Source organism: Megalops cyprinoides, chromosome 20 (assembly GCF_013368585.1).
Source record: "Megalops cyprinoides isolate fMegCyp1 chromosome 20, fMegCyp1.pri, whole genome shotgun sequence".
Taxonomy (NCBI): domain Eukaryota; kingdom Metazoa; phylum Chordata; class Actinopteri; order Elopiformes; family Megalopidae; genus Megalops; species Megalops cyprinoides.
The window spans coordinates 6,477,013-6,495,899 of record NC_050602.1 but is presented as its reverse complement, the minus strand read 5'-3'; the positions used below and the strand labels follow the sequence as shown (position 1 = coordinate 6,495,899).

Below are 18,887 nucleotides of genomic sequence, written 5' to 3'. Positions count from 1 at the left end.
GGGTGGGGGGATAATGTTGGGAGCTGTGGGAGGGGGGGGGGGGGGGGGGGGGGGGGGTAGTATCTGGAGCTGTGGGTGGGTGGTAGTATCCGGAGCTGTGGGAAGGGTATAGTGTTGGGAGCTATGGGGGGGGTAGTATCTGGAGCTGTGGGAGGGGGGGTAGTATCCAGAGCTGAGGGAGGGGGGATAGTGTTGGGAGCTGTGGGTGGGGGGTAGTTTTGGGAGCTGTGGGAGGGGGGATAATGTTGAGAGCTGTGGTTGGGGGGGGGTGGTATCCGGAGCTGTGGGTGGGGGGGGTTAAGCGTCCGGAGCTGTGGGTGGGGGGTAGTATCCAGAGCCGCGGGTGGGGGGGTAGTGTTGGGAGCTGTGGGTGGGGGGTAGCGTCCGGAGCTGCGGGCGGGTCCCTCACCTTGGCACGCGGGCTTGACCAGGTCCAGCATCTGGCACAGCAGGTCGTGGAAGGGCAGCGGCTCGATGCCCATGCCCTCCATGCGCTCGCACTGCTCCTCGTAGAAGTACTCCAGCTCGTACATGGACAGCACGCCGTCCCCGTCCAGGTCCATGCAGCGGAACCAGTACTCTATGCTGCGGGCCGGACGGACAGGTGCGTAAACACACACACACGGGCTTACAGGGCTCTCCTCTGTCTGATGGGTTTTGGTTAAACTCTCATTATTTTTCTTTTACCTGTATGATTGGGGTGACTGTGTGTTTCAGTCATTCTTCACCTTATACAGACAAAGGTACAGCAAATAAAAGTGAAGATGAAAGAAATGCATATTTTTGACTTGGATATGGGCCTCTGTTGGACATATGTACAGAAGAAACAAACTAAAGAAAAACAAAATGCAGCACCAGCTAATTTTCACTTGCTCACTTAATTAAAGTGCATTGCAGTTACATTCAACAGAGGGCATAGAGGACAGAAATGGAGAACGTTATTGGGGTTAGGAGGGGGAATGCTGCGGCAACCCCACTTTGATGAAAGTACCAGTCCCGACAAAGAGAATGGGTGGGTGTGTGTGCGTGTGCGTCTGTGCCCGGATGCGTGTGTCGTGTGTGGGGTGCTACAGACGGCAGTGGTACCTTGTGAGGTTCTTCTTGTCCTCTTCAGAGATGAGGAACCATACGAACTCGGCATAGCTCATCCTGCCCTCTTTCTGCACGGAGTTTCCCCTGAAAACCGAGAGAGAGAAAGAGAGAGAGAGAAAGCGAGAGAGAGCGCGCGAGAGAGAGAGAGAGAGAGAGAGAGAGAGAGAGAGAGAGAGAGAAGCCTGTAAGTTGCAGAACTGACACCCTGCGACACTCTGCAGTTCTGATACAACAACGTATACAATGTCCCGCATGAAAACATCACATACACCAACATGAGGCATATACACATTACGATAAACAACAGCCTACTTCATGTAAGCAAATTTCTGTATTTACTAAAGAATATGTTTCAGAATAAAAGTAATTTCACAATGCAGATTCTGTCATGTACATCATGCATAAACCACAGCAATGGTTTATTTGCAAAATGTTTTAGGATACATTTAATACAAAACATTACAATAATAATGTCTCAGGATAAATTTACATCTTGGATCATGCATTTTCCTGTGGGGTGGTAAAAAGGCGCCGACAGCTGCATCACAAAACCACTACATCACAAACTGACACTGTGGCATGCGGATGTAAGGGGTTGCTAGTTTTGAAACGTAAAAAATCCAGGTGGAATGAAGGACATAAACCAAGAAGCAACGCTACTGGTGATATCTTGTAAACCCACGAAAGGCAAGATTGTGCATATGTGGCTTAGGACAAGGTGACACGTTTCATCCTTTCTAAAGAGCGGGAATGTCTCTTGGAATGTTATGCCTCACCTGGTGACTGCTCCAGAAAACAGGCGCTCGATTATCCTGTTGGACGAGGCTGGTGGAAAGAGGAGAGAGCATATCAGACAGCTTTCCTATCCAGCACAGTGCACACAAACACAGCTCCGGATCCAGCTCTACATTACATTACAATATTATCATTTGATAAGCACAAAAGCTTCCCTATGGCAACTTCCACAGCTAACACAATGGACTATTATCAGTTTAAATGGCTGGGTATTTTGAGAAGCAAGTAAAATAAGGCTGCATACTTTACTCAGGGTAACCATGGGATTCAAACCTACAACAATACTGGTTACGCTGCCTTTAGCCCCTTACTCTACATTTATAGTGCAGTCCAGAGTCGGGGATGCGGTCGCTCTTACCATGGTCGTTGTACCTGGCCAGGTCCTTGGGGTCGATGAAGAGGTCGTGGTCAGTGTCCAGCTCCCAGAACTTACAGTAAATGACATAGAAGTGCTCGTAGGAGAAGTAGTCTGTGATCTGGTTGATATCGTCCTCCTCCTCCAGCAGGGCTAGAGTCTGGCAGGCACACACACACACACACACACACCTCTTTACTACTGAGATATACGCTACCACACGACTGATAAGCAGATTCCAAAACACATTTTTAAGATGCTAGATGCTAAGATTGCTAGACAGTCAACATAAATACACAAATGATCACCCACTGAAGTGAAACGCTGCCACTGATCAAGGGTGATTTATTTTTAACTCAGAATGTCATTTGGAGCTTGTTTAAACATGAAAAAATACTTTACTAAAATCATCTGTAATAACAATTGTGGTCAGAGCATTTTTACTGTGGTTGGTAGTAAATCAGCCTGCTGGGATCCTCCTATTAGAACATTCAATAATAGGAGCAGAGAGAAGAGCAAGAGAGAGATGGATGGGTGGATGGAAAAGAGAGCTGTGGAAATACGGGACAGTGAGTATGGGCCAGAGGGGAAAGGCAAGGCGAGCAGTGAGGCGGGAAAGGGGGCGGAGACAGGAAGCGCGTGCTCCTACCTGCAGGAAGTTGCTCCTGCGCAGCTCGGTCATGGTAATCCTCCCGGTCCAGGACCGGTTGACCGTGTAGAATATCCTCTGAATCACCTGCCATCAGGGAGTGAAGAGTTACGGAGGGTTCATTAAGAGCTGCTCGGCTTCCTCTGAGGTGAGTCCTCACTCTCACACACACACACACACACACACACACACACACACACACACACACACACACACGCACACACACAAAGCACGCTGCTGTTTAAACACAAACACGCCATTAAGCCGAGGGACGCACTTCCAGGTATGTCCGCAATGCTGGCCATCAATAGGCTGTCAGCCTCTAATAATATGCCTGTGACATTTCCAGTTTACACAGCCACCTGACGTCACTTTCTCTTTTTCACACTGGCGGTCCGGTGGCCTCGTGGAATCTTCATACACCTATTCACAGGTGGCAGTAAACAAAACTCTTCTGAAGGCGCAGATAATCAGTGTTTTAACAGTGTCTATAGCAGCAGCGGTGAGCTTTCCCTAGTCTGTGTCAATATTGGACGACACCACACTTCATACACTGAAAGTCTGTACTAATGTCTCACGCTTAGCATCCCGAGTCTAGCCACCCCACTCTCGAGTCAATTCTGACAGAAGTGTAATACAGCTCTTTCAAATCATTAATCTCTTAATACAGTACTACTTAAAAGTTGCTCTTATGGACCATTGTTTGGTTGCGTGTATGGACTATGGTCTATGCTACAGTTAAAGATCACTGTTAGGCACTGTGTTTACTATAATGTTTAGCATGCTGAACTCAAGAATATAAGTATTTCACATATCCTTATAAGCTCTGAATAAAAGGGTCTGCCAATGAAAGACAACGCTAGATACAGCATTTCTCAGGAGGTTGACAGTGACAGTTGCCTTTTTTGAAGAGTGTTCAGAAGACAGGACGCTGTATTCAGTTTTGAAGCACAGGGGCGACTTGCCCCTCTCTCGCCCTCTCAGAGATATTTTTAGTAGGAGTACTTAACCAGATTGAAATTAAATAAGAGCAGGTAGACCGTGGTGACAATAGTCTCCAGGGTCTGGTGTCACATGGTGAGTGACAGAGCCGCATGGATAAAGCTACTCTTCCTGGTAGCCGGTAAGCCCCCCTGGGGGCTGGGAAAGGGGGGGGGGGGACCCTGTACGAGAGGTGTGAAGGCTGAGGCTGGAGGAAGCGACCAAATATAGGCACCTGCCCTCGCCAGCTGCTGGGATCATTCTTTCCGTGATGTCAGGACCGCTGACGTCCCCCCACACGTGCCGCCGGCCGTCACCGCGTCCGTCAGAACCTCTGCCGTTCCCCCCTGAAGCGCTTTCTGTCACCCCTCTCAGTTCATACTGTACTTTTATATTGGCGTCTCTTCAACTATGATTTTTTTTTCTTGTAAACTTGAGAAACAAGTTTTTCCTTCCTTTTCAATGCATTTTATGAATTTAATGGCTGCAGAACGTGTGTGTTCAGACTTAAAAAAGTAACACCTTCTTGAATTTGTACCCCAAACTGAAAGACTGAGGTTTTAATACTCTATAAATTTTCCCAGTTACGTCACACTATATATACAATTCAACGTACAGGGCTCTCTAATTGTAAGAATCTCTGATGAAAGAGTCAGCCTCCAAGAGCAATTAGAGTTCTTTATGAGATGCTAATACAAACCCACATTAAGTCTTCTAGTCAAACGCTAACATGCTGATATAGACACTATCAAATCCTGATGAGAATCAAATGCTGCTGTAGAAGCAGGAAATCTTATGGAACTGCCCTCAACAACAAATGACAAGGAAAATGAAAACCCCTCTGCTCTTTCCCCATCAGCACTGAAACTAACAGCTGTTTGACCTCCTTGACTAGACCTCAGGTGATGTGCTTCCGGGAGAGACTCATTGGAAGGAGTTTCCCACTACCCCGGTGAAGCACTGAGAGGAAGGCTTTGCTTACCGTGGTAATGTACCGGGAATGGAATTCAGGGGCATCTTTTAGAAACGTCAGCCCTGGATGAGTGTCCACTATGTCCTGAAACGAAAAGTCACATATGACACAACCGTAACTATTATGTCACATTACGTATGACACATTTCTCCTTTGTGCCTTTTTCGGCAAGGTGCGTTCTTGACGCGCACATTCGGGAGGTCGGCATGGAAATAAGCATGAGCTCATCCAGCCTGGTGTCTCATCCATCAGATTTGGGAGGTGCTCGTGATTATGTGCGTACAGTATAAACCTACACCAGATATTGACATCAGCTCAGGAAACTGAATTTTCTACTTAACTACAATATGCGCTTACAAATTAAAGACAGCTGGATTAAAATGGGAGCAGTCGTGTAAAACCATACAAAATACAGAATGTCAAGAACATTATAAGCAGTTGAATTAATGAAATGACACCCTAAAGGGCACCTAAGGCTGTTCTTTATTAGTAGCATTTAACACATGATTCAGTGGAGCTTAATATAATTCATTATTAATAGACCGCATTCTTGTTTTAAACCTTAAAAATAGAGGTGTGTAAATCATTCACCCATAAAGACAGCGTACCCAAACACATTAATGTCTTAGCCTTGTGTTCTGTATTTGAAGATGAACCACAGGAATAGCGCTTGGTTGGCCGCAGCAGCCAGCAACGCTGTGTTTGTTACCTGTAACAGCGGGATGAAGTCCTCCTGCTCCAGGTAATTGCAGCCCGGTTTGGCTAACAAGTAAACGAACTTGGACGCGTCGTCATAGCAGCTGTGTAACAACCTGGGGGGTGAGAAGAGAGGCCCGAAATCCATTACGGCGCCTGACACTGAAAGGGGGCCTGTTCTCTGTTGTCACAATTAGTCCTGAAGGCTGTCTGACTCCCTTAGGTCAGACAGTCCTGCATGCTATCTGTGTTCAAGGAGGAATGTCAAGACAATGCATTGTTTTGGTTTAATTTCTGAAGGTCCAAGTCAAGGTTTAAAATGCTGAAAAGTAATTTGATTGGCTGACTAAAAGGGCATCAGGGCCTCAGCAGACTATAACTCCGGATGTATAACCTGTCATTCGTGCTTTGTGCATGTGATTGCACTCTGAACAGATACCCTCTGGATTCTGTGACTGTCTTTTATTATGAGTTTGCCTTATTTCATTTATACCCTGTGAACTTTCCAATCTTTAAGCCTTTCCCTCAGCTTTATGCTTTCACCTATGCTTTTTATTTCACCACTTGAAACCCCTGCTATCCAGGGATAAAAAGAATCTTGTTGAATGTAATTCTCTGACTCAAACTGGACAAGATCACATTGTCCAGACGACCATTTCCGCATACTTAAAATAGTCTCACAGTGCTGTTATTGACTGAGGCTGTTGCCCCTCAGAAAGCTGGCAAGGAAACGCTTCCTTACTTTCTCCACATCGCAACGAACGAGTGGACCGACACGAAGCCTGTCCTTTCTCCCCCGGCAGCATTGAACATCGGGGCCTTCCAGTACAGCGGGCAGCCACAGGCCTGAAGAGGAAGAGAGGAAGGACTCAGAACACCACGTTGCCATCTTCCCCAAACCTGCTGCTCAAGCACATCTTCCAGAACCCTCCGCTAAACTACTATTCCTACTGTGTTACCAACTTAAACACCCAATTGTTCATTTTTCCCCTGTTACTCTACATAAAGTTGGCAGCAGTAGTGAGTGGCGGTCAAGGAACTGAATAAATATTGCTGGTTCGGCTCCCAGGTTAGACGCTGCTGCTGTACCCTGAGCCCCATCAGTAAATACCCAGCTGTATGAATGGATAGTGTGTACACTGGTCTGAGTGAGGGACTCTGCTACACAAATGGATAAATTAAGAAGTGTAGAAACAACTTTAAGAGTTGGGTAATTGCTGAATTTGATGGTGAGTTGAGTGAGTACTGAAAGGCCTGAATGGTTAAGTCTCGCTCTTTGCCTTCCCATGGTACCATAAGTGTAAAGTGTTCCCTGTGTGGCTGAGGCCATTTCAGATTGTGTCTCCACACATGTGCGGGAGACCACAGGCTGAGATTAGAATGAGGTGTGAACTTTTCTGTGGGTAAATTCATCTGGAAACACAAACTCCAAGCTCTGGTGGCCATTAATGTTACAGCACTTTCCGCGGTCCTACATCACGTTTACGGATCTCCAGCTGTACTCACAGACCTGCGAGTTAGCGCCTCGCGTGTGTGTTTTCACGTTAAATCGTGCGCCCGCGGGCGGGGTGGCATACCTTCGCGATCTTCCCCATCTCATAGATGTCGGCCTTCTCCTCCTCGAACTCGGTGAAGGCCGCCTCGATCTTGCTGATGGCCTCGTCGAAGTTGGCGCTGCAGTTTGGAAGTCCTTTGGGGAAATAGAAGCGTGGAATGTTTATGGAGCTGGGAGGCGGCGCGGCCACCACTTTGCTGACGGGCGGGGGTGTGGGCGGAGGGGGCGTGGGGGTAGACGGCGCCGGGGCGGGGGCCGGAGGTGGGGTCCCCGGCTTCTTTTCGGGCTTGTTTTGGATCTGGAGAAAGAAGCAGACAGGGAGAGGGGTTGAGGAGACAGAGGAGAGCAGGTTGGTTTCTTCCTCCTGCAGGAAGTCCTGTTCCTAATGAACATACCAGGCCTTACACAGTCATTCTGTTGGACGTCATGGGAGACAGACAAAGACTGACTGTTCCAAACCTGGTACAAACCTTCCTCCCTCTGGTACTAACGTACCACCCAGACCCTTCTAAGGGTATTCTACCCATACATTTAATAAAATACAAAAATATACAGTATGATACAGTATACAGTATACAGTATCATATATTACAATATGTACATAAAACATTTTAAATTGGCAAGGATTTAAACGCTCTCCTGACATACTCAAAATATATCCCTAAAATTTTGGGTTTTATATTTTATTATGTCTTCATTTTTCCCTGGTGGATGAATTGGCAAAATCATATTGTAAACAATTGTCCTGAAGAACATTTTTCTAGAGCACTGTCATATATTATGTCTTACAGCAATAGCTTGCAGTGTTTGCTTACAGGGTTAGCTTCAGACGTTCCATTAAGGGCTGTATCCCTTTTATCATTGGTCAGCAAGTCACCCAGCCAAGCTGCAGCTAGCCCGATAGTCATACTGCATACTGACACAGCAGTGAAGTTGTTCACTGTACAAACATTAAGGTATTGCACCAGCATATGTGGAGCCCACAGCTGAAAGCCAGTTCTGGAATACATTAACATTTTCAGCCTGTCACGCTCAATCACAAGAACACCTCATCACTCGGTGACCTAGAACTACAGTGTGTTGTGATGTAACGCATCATCACCGCGCGCCAGCAGCTGAGCAAACAGAAGTAATGGTAACTGACATGCAAGAAACCCTGAGCAAGTCACTCAGATTTATTACGTGCAAAAAGTTACACGGCAACAATGTTATGGCTCTTGAATATAAAGAATGCCAATCATTTCTGCAGCAAATCAGATGGGAACAACTGGTATTGCTAACAGTAAACACAAACTGAAAGGCAAAACTAATCAATTACTTAAAACTGATGCAAACTGACACACCTACACTGGGGTCCAAAATTATTGGGACACTCACTTTTTTTCTGAAAACCCACAATATTTTTGCTGCATATTCCATCAGACATTGAGAAAGCCATATTTATGTCAATGTCAATTTCAGCTTCATCTTCTGTGACCATGTTCCAACCTTGTTAGGTTTATATAGGCTTCAGTATGAGTGTTCAATTAGGGGGCAGGGCAACATTCAATCAGGTCTAATTAGAGTGATGGTCATTTTTGTTCACTTGTCTGCACTCAATAAGTATGTAGGTACCTTTTAAAATTAAGTTAATGTCATGGAATTGTCAGTTTGTTTGGCAGAATTAATGTCATACATATTATTAAAATGTTGGAAATAAGGGTAGTCATCAGGCAATTGTGTGCCAACCACATAAAGAGATGTTTTGAAAATGTTAATAGTTGCCAAAACATGTAACTGTTTTCGCCACACCATAAATTAGGTTCGAGTGATAAAACTAATAGCTACATGGACACATCCACACTTAACCGCAAAATTCCCAGGTGTCCCAATAATTTTGGACCCGAGTGTATATACACTGCAGATGAAGTCCCTGAATCTGGATCTTGACTTCAATGACAACATAATTCTAAAAACTAATATCTAAACCTACTAACACAAGGAGTTAAAACACATATCAGCACAGTTTTAGCCTTATTTAGTCCACTGGAACCATTAATCACAGCATTAAATTGAAAAAAAAAGTGTTTTGATTGGGTTTAGGCAGTACATCACAAGACACTGACATGAAACATCAATCACGGCACAAAATGACTACTATGCTCTGACAAATTCCTAGCTAAACTAAAAACTCATCAACAGAAAATACTTGTCAATTGAAAGCTCAGTCACTAGCCTTCCTGGGTGTAGGTAGCAATGAGGAACAAGTCAACCCAGGGAAAGTGTTTGGTTTGACCTTTCAAGCATTCACAAACTGGTGTGTGTTTTGTGTATGTTAAGCTAGACACTACACCGAGGTTCATTGACTCTTTCTAGAACACCTCATATCCTTTTCAAGATGACATGCTAAATGACATCAGCAACTCAATTTATTTATAACTTGCTCATTTTTCCTTTGACATATAATTTGCACATGTGGGACAACTCACTATAGCCTCTAGCCTATACGCCTATAGCCTCAAATAAAATGTACCTGCTCCTTTATCAGGCTTCCAGTGTGGCCACGGAAGCCCTGATATTACTACAGAGGGGGTTAGCCGGGCTCAGGGGAGGGGGATGTGCTGTGACGTGGAGAGTTTGCAAATTTAACGAGCGAGTTTTCGGTCTTGTGGGTTGAGCGTGGCTCTGGATTAGAGGGCTATCCTGTTCCGCTCAGATATTTGCAAGAACGGGGAGCAGGGGGATTATCGGTGAACCCCCACCCCCCGGGCTAAATGACACGGGGCACTTCACGGCTCTAATGAGACCATTCCTGACTCCTTACAACTTGTTGGCTTTCTGTCGCCACAGATCCGTTTCAAAGTCACCCAAAATAGCCCCCTCCCCCCAATACTGTGCCTTTATTTGAACAGCCATTTTTAATTTTTTTTTAATTTAACATCAACAGATGGCAAAACAGAATACAGGGACATTCTGAAGTAGCTTTTACTACTTTGGTTGCATTAAAAAAAAAAAAAGTTTAATTGGATGTTACATGGTTTTGTCACCATGGCTCGACCGGGCTGTACACCTTGTCAGTGTACTCGACCGCGCGCATACAAGTGTTCACACGACACTCAGTCTCTCCAACACTGCTCATAAAAACCAACCCTGTCGGGTTACAAACACACACATGCCAAAGAAGCCCTTGCATCACCGGATGAAGTTACTCGATTTCCTTACTCGATTTGTTCACCTGGAACATTTTACAGGCAAATAATCTTCTCAGTATCTACAGCAGGGCGAGTAATATCTTGTATTATCCACTCGTTTACTGAAGAAAGCGCCTATACCTGAAATGCCCACATAACCCCCACAGGGTTTTAGATTTTAAGATTAAAAGCTCTGCTCTGAGCCTTTGAAATGTGCACCATGGTGCTGGAAGGCTGAATTTCATGTGGTGAAATTCTTTGGTTAAAACAGAAAACTGAAGTATACAACATGTATTGAATGCGACAGCTGTAGAAGAGGCCTGACCCCCCCATCCCCCCCGCCCCCCGGCTCCCCTGCAGGCCAGATCCATTCTGACACTGTATTCCTGGCCCCAGAGGCTATTAATAAACCTGTTGGTATCTGCTTGCGAATAGTTTGTCTTCGTAGGCATGTGGGAGAGGGAGCTGGTGGAGGCGGGGGGACCCGGGGAGAGCCGGCCGAAAGCCTCGCCACTGACCTGCGCTTGCTGGAAGGACTTGAGCCTCTTCTTGAAGCGGGACGGGAGGACAAAATCGCAGCCCCGGGCCAGGAACGCCAGCTCCCCCCTCAGGTCGGGATCCCTCCGCAAAGAGGTCTCCTTAATCATCATATTGAGACGGGGATTCAGGGCGGCGGAGAGAGAGAGAGGGAGCGCGGGAGAGAGAAAGAGAGAGAGACGCACGCTGTGGGCTCTCCGCTTGGACCGCGACTCCGGCGACACCTGCTTCCTCTCCCCCCCTCTCGCGGCCCCGCCCCCCCCTCCCTGCTCTGTGGAGACCGGCCGAGACCTTCCTCACTCCCGCAGCAAAGCCCGGCTCCCGGAGCCGAAAGCGTCTTCGCGCACAGAAGAATTCCCGCTGTTTTCCCTTCGCGGTGCTCCTCTGGAGCGCTGGAGCATGGTACCGCGGCTGCCCAAGGGCCCCGTCGAGCCCTCCCCCCGCTTCGAGTTTACCGAAATCCGAACGATCTACCTCCTCACACACTGTCTCTCTGTGCTCTCCTGGAACACCGCTCCCCGAAACATGACCCTCTCTCCGATCTGGCTCTGGGACGCTTCGCAGTCGCACTCTGTCCTGATGAGCGGGTGGGGGTGTCTGTGTATGTGTGTGTGTGTGTGTGTGTGTGTGTGGGTCCTTTCCCACAATGCACCACACACACACACACCGCTGCTCAGACACACACCCACACACACCCACACACACCCACACACCACGTTCAGCGCTGCTATAGTTAGACACCTCACCGATGAAGCACAAATTGTTGTTGATTTACTGTGGACTTTGTTTACTGTGGAGGCCAGCGGTGTGAAAAGTTAGCTTAGTGAACTTCATGATGACTATAACACAGAACAGCAGGACTCTTGGTGACAGGGGTATCTCAAACGCATTACATTTCTGGTAAGAGAGTCATGTACTGCTACAGTAGTGGCCAATGTGTCATATTAAACACATGTGAGAGTGTGAGCTACTACGTAGGTACAGTGTAATTCTCTGGCCTTAAAAGACAGAACACGTCAAAAAGGGTCACTGTAGGATGACAAGATGATAGGGGAATGCTGAAGCGAGTCCAGGCTGTTTCTAATGCCCACTTCCTCATCCTGCTGCCTACTACACTGGCACCTCATCCTCAACTGCTGCAAGGACTTCCGGGAAACCAGGGAACTCTCATAAACATAAACCTGTGTTTAAGGCTCACAGAACATGATTGCTTATGCTTGACACTCTAGGTAAAGCGTGACATATTTTGGTGAAAGGAAATCAACACCTGGTGCTTTTTCTTTGAAAAAAGTGAATTACATTCAAAATTCTCACAGAAAGAAACACACAAATTTTGGATATATAACTGGATATATTTGGAATTATCATTAGAAAAGCTTGGGTTTGCGTTGGTACATTTACAACCAGTGTGGGTTAAAGGATGGCTTTGAAATCCCTCAAAGGGTAAAGCACAGCACCCTCTAGTGTTGATGAGTTAGCAAGGCCTGGGGGCAGACAATGTGTCGCCAGTCATCTGAATGCGGAAACAGAAACAGCCATAACCAGCACAACCGAGTCCAGTTTTCCGGAAATAATGCCTGGCGGCTGCAGGCAGACAGGGGCTTTCAGCTGCTCTCTTCCATATTGTTGGACGGCAGTAAAGAGCAGGTTATTCTTTCCGTCTCGGCCCCGCCCCCTCGTATATATAACACACACACACGGCCTGCTGGAGTAGGACTCATGACATTTCAGCTGTACATAGCAATCCCAGCATTCCTTGCCCTGTCTGCGGCAGCTGTTTGGAGAATATCAAACGCATCAAGATTCCGCAGGGGGCTAGGCTCCCCAGACATTAAGAGTCCAGGGTCCCAGCGTCAGATCCCTCTCTGCAGACCAGAGCATTGGGAACACCCCCCCCCCCCTGTTTTTTTCTGCCTTCTCCAGTCCTTATATTATGTGAAATGCCAGCATTGTGTAGTGATAAGGCAGCTCTTGGAGAAGAAGCTGGTGCACATGCTCGCCTGGTATTTTTAGGTGAGTTGGCAGGGGAGGTGAGAGCAGCACTGTTTTGAGGATTTGAAGTTGTCACCTGGACCCGGGGCAACAGGCACAGCGCCCCTCCCCAAATCCAGTGGTTTACAGAGAGGGGGGGGGCACCCGTCACAGCCCTGATTTTACCCATACAAAGTCATATTGCCTGGGACAAAATGAAATAACATCTGTGGCAGGAGGGGTTATTAATAGGGCCGGAGAGCATTCTGCAATGCAGTGACTGGCCCCTGCTTTTTCTGCCTACGAGGAGCTTCGCAAAGGGCATGTGCGATTAGGAGGACAACTCTGCCAGGACCCGCCTGAGCCTCATCGATCTGACCCCAACCCCCCCTCCCCCCATTTTCCCACTCCGGCCTGCTGCTAAAAGCACTCTCACCAACGCAAAAGCTTCCCTAAAAATCCCCTGCTCCTTGCTAAAAGCACACACGCTGTCGGGAACTGCCACAAAAGCACCTCCCGATGCATTCTGCCGATTCTGTGAGGAGGCGAGGGGTAAAAATAGGCCGTTTCCTCAAAGTGCTGAAGTGCTCTTCCTCTAAATCTGAAGAAAGGGGCTAGGGGCGGGGGAGATAGGGCATAACTTGTGTTTTTTATTTGACGGTTCTGCTACCTCTGGAGCCTTCGTCTGAGGCGCGCGGGAGTGCTGGACTGAGCGTGCCTGTCTGCCTGCATTAGCGCCTGGCACATCGGATCTCTCTACGGGAGGGCTGTGGCATTTGACGGTTACTAAGTCGGGCGTGTCCTGCGAGCTGCGGATGTTGCCGACTGCAGGTCATAGGAAGCATGCGAACCATCGCTGGAACACCTGAAATGCGCCGCCCTGAGGAAGACCACTATCTCCAGCCGGGTATTTTTAGGCAGGAGAATCTGTCACAGGAAGTGGTCTGGGGTGGGGGGGGGGCGACAGAAAGCTGGGGGATATCACTCGGTGGCAATGCGACCTTGCGCGAGTCACCTTGCGGCTGTCACACCCCGCCTCCTGCTCAAGTCTTTCAGAGCAGGTGCCTCGGCGCAGAGTCATGTCTGAAATGCCGCGACTCTCTTGTGTCTTTTACACAACAACTTCAGAGTCTTCCAAACCAATCTATGACCACAAAACCCAGCGGCTTGTTTTGTGTTCTGCCGTGACTTACGGTCTCTGACCAAGTCATTCCCCATCAGCTTCTACCCTACCCTACCCTCGCCCGGACCGAGGCTGCCCCCCCCCCCCCCCCCCCCCCGTCCTTTGGAAAATGCAGGCTGTAAAGGTCACCTGCGTGTGGGGGCCATGTTGATCTGGCTCTGTGACATGGTCAGATAAAGCCCTGGAGGGCTCGGTAGCTCCTGCCTCCCAGTGGTCAGAGCCCGGCCTGACGGGGGCAGCTTTCATAGAGAGCAGTGGCGTGACTCATGCCTCCATCTACCAACTTCCAGGAAACACTGACATGGTACGGCCCAGGAGACAGAAAGCAGCGCACGCAGCTATATATGGGAAAACACAACATCCAATATATAGGGAATATGGACTATTAACTATATCAAAATATATGTTGAATTTGACAAAATACATCTAGTATTGACATTTTCACAGGTCTAATTTTGGGCGTTTATGGTGGTATACATTTTAAATGTAAATGACTTCATGACACATGTATAAATGTACATATGTAAAAGTGTCACACCTGATTTGAGTGGTAATTACTACATAAGTAGTATATTTCGAGATATATGATAAACATGTTCCTTGTATGTTGACTCTGAGACTTATATTCGTAAAAGATGTGCCCATTGAAAAGGCTTATGCTAGTTGCTTTTAAGCTGGGAATTAACTATGACATAAGAAAATGTCAATTTTTTTAACCAAATAATGTGTAGAAGTTTCATAATTTCTACCATATAATTTAAATCTCTTTATCAGCAATAGCTACATTAAAAACACCTATATTATATAAACAGCTACCAATGCATGTCTTATAAAGGTACATTCAGCGCAAACGTGCACCATCTTCATCGCACCTAATTTATGTGGATTCCCTGAGCGGCAAAACAAACATGAAATGGTCACACGGTCACACAAAGGATGTCAAATTCCCAGACCGCAGTGAGTGACAGGGGCACGAACGAAACAGAGGCAAGTGGAGGCGGGGTCCCGGCTCGCCGCTGCGGCCAGGGGTGCGAGGGGAGGGCGGGGCACTTCTCCGAGAGGCACAGCGGAGACCGAGGCGAGGAGAGGCGGCAGTGGCTGTGTCCCTTCTCGGCATTCCTCAGCTGTTACGGGGCACGCCTCGGTCCCTGCCCGCGGGTTTCGCTACCCCCCGCGGCCGCGGGCGAGAGCGCGCTGGTGGCAGCTGCGGGGTGTATAAATAGGAGACGGGTCAGTCTCTCCCGTCCCAGCGACCCTCCCTCTCTCACACCCATCCCTCGCCCTGCTGCGGGTTGGGGTTAAACGTGGGGTGCTGCGAGTTTGAATCCCAGGTGGGACATTGCTGCTGTGTCCTTGACCGAGGTAATTCACCTCAGCTGCGCCGGGAAATGGAGTTAGAGGAAGTGTGGCAAGAACAAGCACTGCCTTGTTCTACCTAATCCAAATCCTAAAGCAACATCCAATACAAATGACAGAAGCACCCCTCATTAAGCCTGAGGGGCAGATTCAATCTAACCACACTGTGCATTGTCATCTACTTCAAAACGAAAGAGTAAAAAATTAAAAGCAGCCTTATTTTTATAATTTCACTCAATGAAAGCTCACTGAATGTCAAACTCCATTGCAGTTGTGAAATTAAATTTTTTTTTTAAAAATCACTTAATGTCATCACCCTTGAGGTACAGATTTCTGGCTAGATTGAACATAGGACTCAATCTCAGGATGGCAGCGCAGATTAAGTGAGGTCACTCTCCTACCCACTCCCACTCCCTCCGATTTCCAGTCTCTGCCGGGGTCTAATGTCTCTTCAGGGCTACTCCCAGAATTCTCGGCTCATGCACTTGTTATGCCATAAATCAGTGCTTAAGCACGGCTTCAAAAGCTGAAACCCAACTCTGAGCAGCTGTTATTCGGCACAGGCCGCTCAATGCCTGCGTGTGAAAGGCCGGCCGGTGGCCACAGGGGTGAGCGTGTTCATTGTGATCCGACACACATCGGTGGAGGTGTTTGAGCAAGGCACAGCTCGAGGTGTGAGGGAAAATTAGTGGAATAGAAACATCATTTTCACTTAATCGCCTTTCGATTTCAAAGTGAAGAGGAAGGAGGGCCAACAAGGAAAAGGCAAACGAAACCCTCTGACTGCAAATGGAATTGTTGTTGAGAGGTCATAGAAAGGTCAGAGGAAGAGGAACCACCTCACCTGGACAATCTGAACTTTGACCAATGAAGGGGTCACATCCGAGAGTCGAATGTGGAAGGGAGGTGACAGTTTTGGGCTACACCTTGCCCAACAGATAAAAGGGGGTATAGTGTTTGAGGGGCAGGCTCAACACAGTTGCTATGGAATCAGGAGAGTCTCCCTCCTTCCTGTTCCTGAACCAGTATGTAGTACAGGATCTGAGTACTCCCAGCATGCAGTGCGTCACAGTGCAGTGTGATGTGAGGCGGGCATGTGCCAATCCATCCTGTTGAGGAGACAGCGGGCATTGGCTGTACGACTCACTGGGGCAGTAAGACAACTCCATCCACTGAAAGGGAGGGGGGAACGCAGTTTCAAAACCAGGAACAACTGCCATTCCCTCGGCAATGAAATGGCAAAGGGCATACGAGGACTGCTGCAGCCAATCAGGTCCTTTACTTAGATCTGAAGGTGAAGGTACAAAACAGCCAAGCCGTGCTACTCAAATCCAATCACGTCATTTAGTTCGCAGAACAAGATCCGGTACCGGTCAGCCATGACCAAAGTGCAGACCCAGAGATGCAGACAGAAAGAGCCAAGAGACGTCAAGAAAGAGCCAAGAAATGTCAAGAAAGAGCCAAGAAATGTCAATGCAAGAACAAGGAATGTTGGCTGAACTGAACCGAACCACATCTTCAAAGCAACCTCCCCAGCCATATATGCACATTTGGCAATGAGATATTAATGAGCGCTAATCACCTGTTTTACCTTCATCGCTCGACGTGATTAACAGAAATAAAAGTCTCAAACAATCAAATGTGTTGAGCAAATAATAATGTAGAAAATCTGTTGAGTAAAAAGGAGAGGCACCATTCAGCGAGACTTTATAAGTGAAATTTATGCCATGGAATGACTATTGTACACCATTGAGTAAGAGTTGTAAGCACTTTACAAATGTGGTAACATTCTAGGAATGAAAGCAATCATGCAAAAGGACAAAGTAAAGGTGCCAAGAGAAGTCATCTGGGATGTAAGTCTGAGTACGGTCAGCAGCAGCAGAATGGACCAAGAGATGGTACTTGTATTGAGGTCGAGAGGTTTAGTCAGTAAGTGATACAGAAGGGTTGCCCTCGTGGCTCCGAGTGCGGTCAGTGTTAGCAGACTGGACCGTGAGACGGTGCTTGTCCTCTGGTTGAGAGCTATGGTCAGTGAGCGCTACAGGAAGGTCGCCCTCGTGTGGTCAGTGCGGTCAGCGTTAGCAGTATGGACTCTGATGTGGTGCTGGTTTGAGGTTCAGCATCCGGGGTCAGACAGTCATGGCTATGGTTAGCTGCTGAGCTGTCAGACAGTCCTGGTATGAAGGAGTGTGGTCACTCTTGGCACCACAGAGTGCCTGATTCACACAGGGCTAACCCCCCCCTCCTCCCCTAAACCGTGCAGTAGCCACTCTGGGTGTGCGCGGCTGTGTTGTAAATTGATCTGCTCAGATACAGCTTCTAATTTGCAGTTTATTTCTGCAGCGGGCACTAGGCAGATTTTAGACACACACACACACAAACACACACACACACACACACACACGTATGCACGAGCACACACGCGGGCCTTTCAGTCTGCCCATTTGAAAATAGAATCGTAAAATGCCATCACCATAGTGATAACCCTTTACCTGCATTGAGAGAGGCATTTTGAAATGTAGTACCAAAAAAATCATACTTATTTCCACACAAGAAGTCAATCTGTCAAGGAGCACCTTTAAGAAAATCACTGAGTAAAATCTTATCTAGTTGAACTTAATATTTAAACACATAAGGTTATTTCTGAATTACATCCTGTGAATGAGGTCTTTGTTCACAAACTAACATCCCCACCACAAAGACATATTTCCCCAGCATGAAATTACTGTCTTCCTATAAAAAGGGCATGACTGCTGGATCACGTGTGAACTTACACATGGCGGCCAGTAGAGGGAGCAAGTCTTTAACAGTTGATACTTTATCCATACCAGAGCAGTCACTGGAGTGCATGCTCTCTGTTTTCTTCTTACATTAGACTCAGCTCATAGATGCTGAGATAAACTGCAGAAAGCAGTTATTCCCCATCCTGTGAGCCACACCTCCTCCCTCGACAACAAAAGACTGAATTCAAAGTGGTAGAATAAAGAATAAAAGCTGATTTCACTTTTCCCTCATAGACATCCTCAACTGATCATGATGAGTGAATGCAGGTGTTGGTCCATGAGAGCCTCAACTCTCATGATTGTCTCATGACTGACATGGTTCGGTTTTCATCAGAATGGTCAGGGTTCACCTGTAACCTTCTCTCTCTCTGTCTCACTGTCTGCATCTTTCTCCCTCTCCTCCTGTCTCTCTATCACTCCTCCTACTTCCCCTCTTCTGGTTCTGCGAAAGGCAGCCACTAAATGGTGTAGTTTACATTGTAAATGAGACCATTGGGAGGGAACTGACATGCTAAGGCTGACCTGCTAACCCTTTAGGGTTCTTTGTTTTTGTTGCTTGGGTTCAGGGTGGGGCTTATTGTTTTAGGTTTATTTTTGTTACGGTTCTTTGTTGGTTTGGGCTTTTTATTTCTTGTAAATATGTGAATACTGCTTTTCCCATGCCTTTGTTGAAATAAAGGGATTTTTAAGTCAAAGTCTCTCTCCCTATCTCTCTCTCCATCCCTTCTTCTCTTCCCTTCCATCCCTCTCTCTCCCTCTGCCCATCCCTTACCCTCTCCCTGTCTCCCTCT

At 47.3% G+C, this 18,887-nt stretch overlaps 1 protein-coding gene across 2 annotated transcripts in view; it reads right to left on the bottom strand.

The window, feature by feature from the left end:
- The window catches only part of ppp2r3a (protein phosphatase 2, regulatory subunit B'', alpha), a 35,305-nt gene that overhangs the window by 4,745 nt on the left and 11,673 nt on the right, over positions 1-18,887 (bottom strand). The window contains exons 1-10 of one of the 2 annotated variants that reach the window (XM_036554266.1): positions 10,785-11,021; positions 7,119-7,394; positions 6,284-6,387; positions 5,555-5,657; positions 4,855-4,929; positions 2,892-2,978; positions 2,246-2,402; positions 1,869-1,917; positions 1,087-1,176; positions 410-585 (exon numbers count right to left, since the gene is read on the bottom strand). In XM_036554266.1, coding sequence (XP_036410159.1) covers positions 410-585; positions 1,087-1,176; positions 1,869-1,917; positions 2,246-2,402; positions 2,892-2,978; positions 4,855-4,929; positions 5,555-5,657; positions 6,284-6,387; positions 7,119-7,394; positions 10,785-10,916 — 1,249 coding nt within the window. In that variant the 5' untranslated portion in view covers positions 10,917-11,021. Of the gene's footprint in view, positions 1-409; positions 586-1,086; positions 1,177-1,868; positions 1,918-2,245; positions 2,403-2,891; positions 2,979-4,854; positions 4,930-5,554; positions 5,658-6,283; positions 6,388-7,118; positions 7,395-10,784; positions 11,022-18,887 lie in introns of those variants that run through there. The other variant, XM_036554265.1, reaches the window with a different exon arrangement.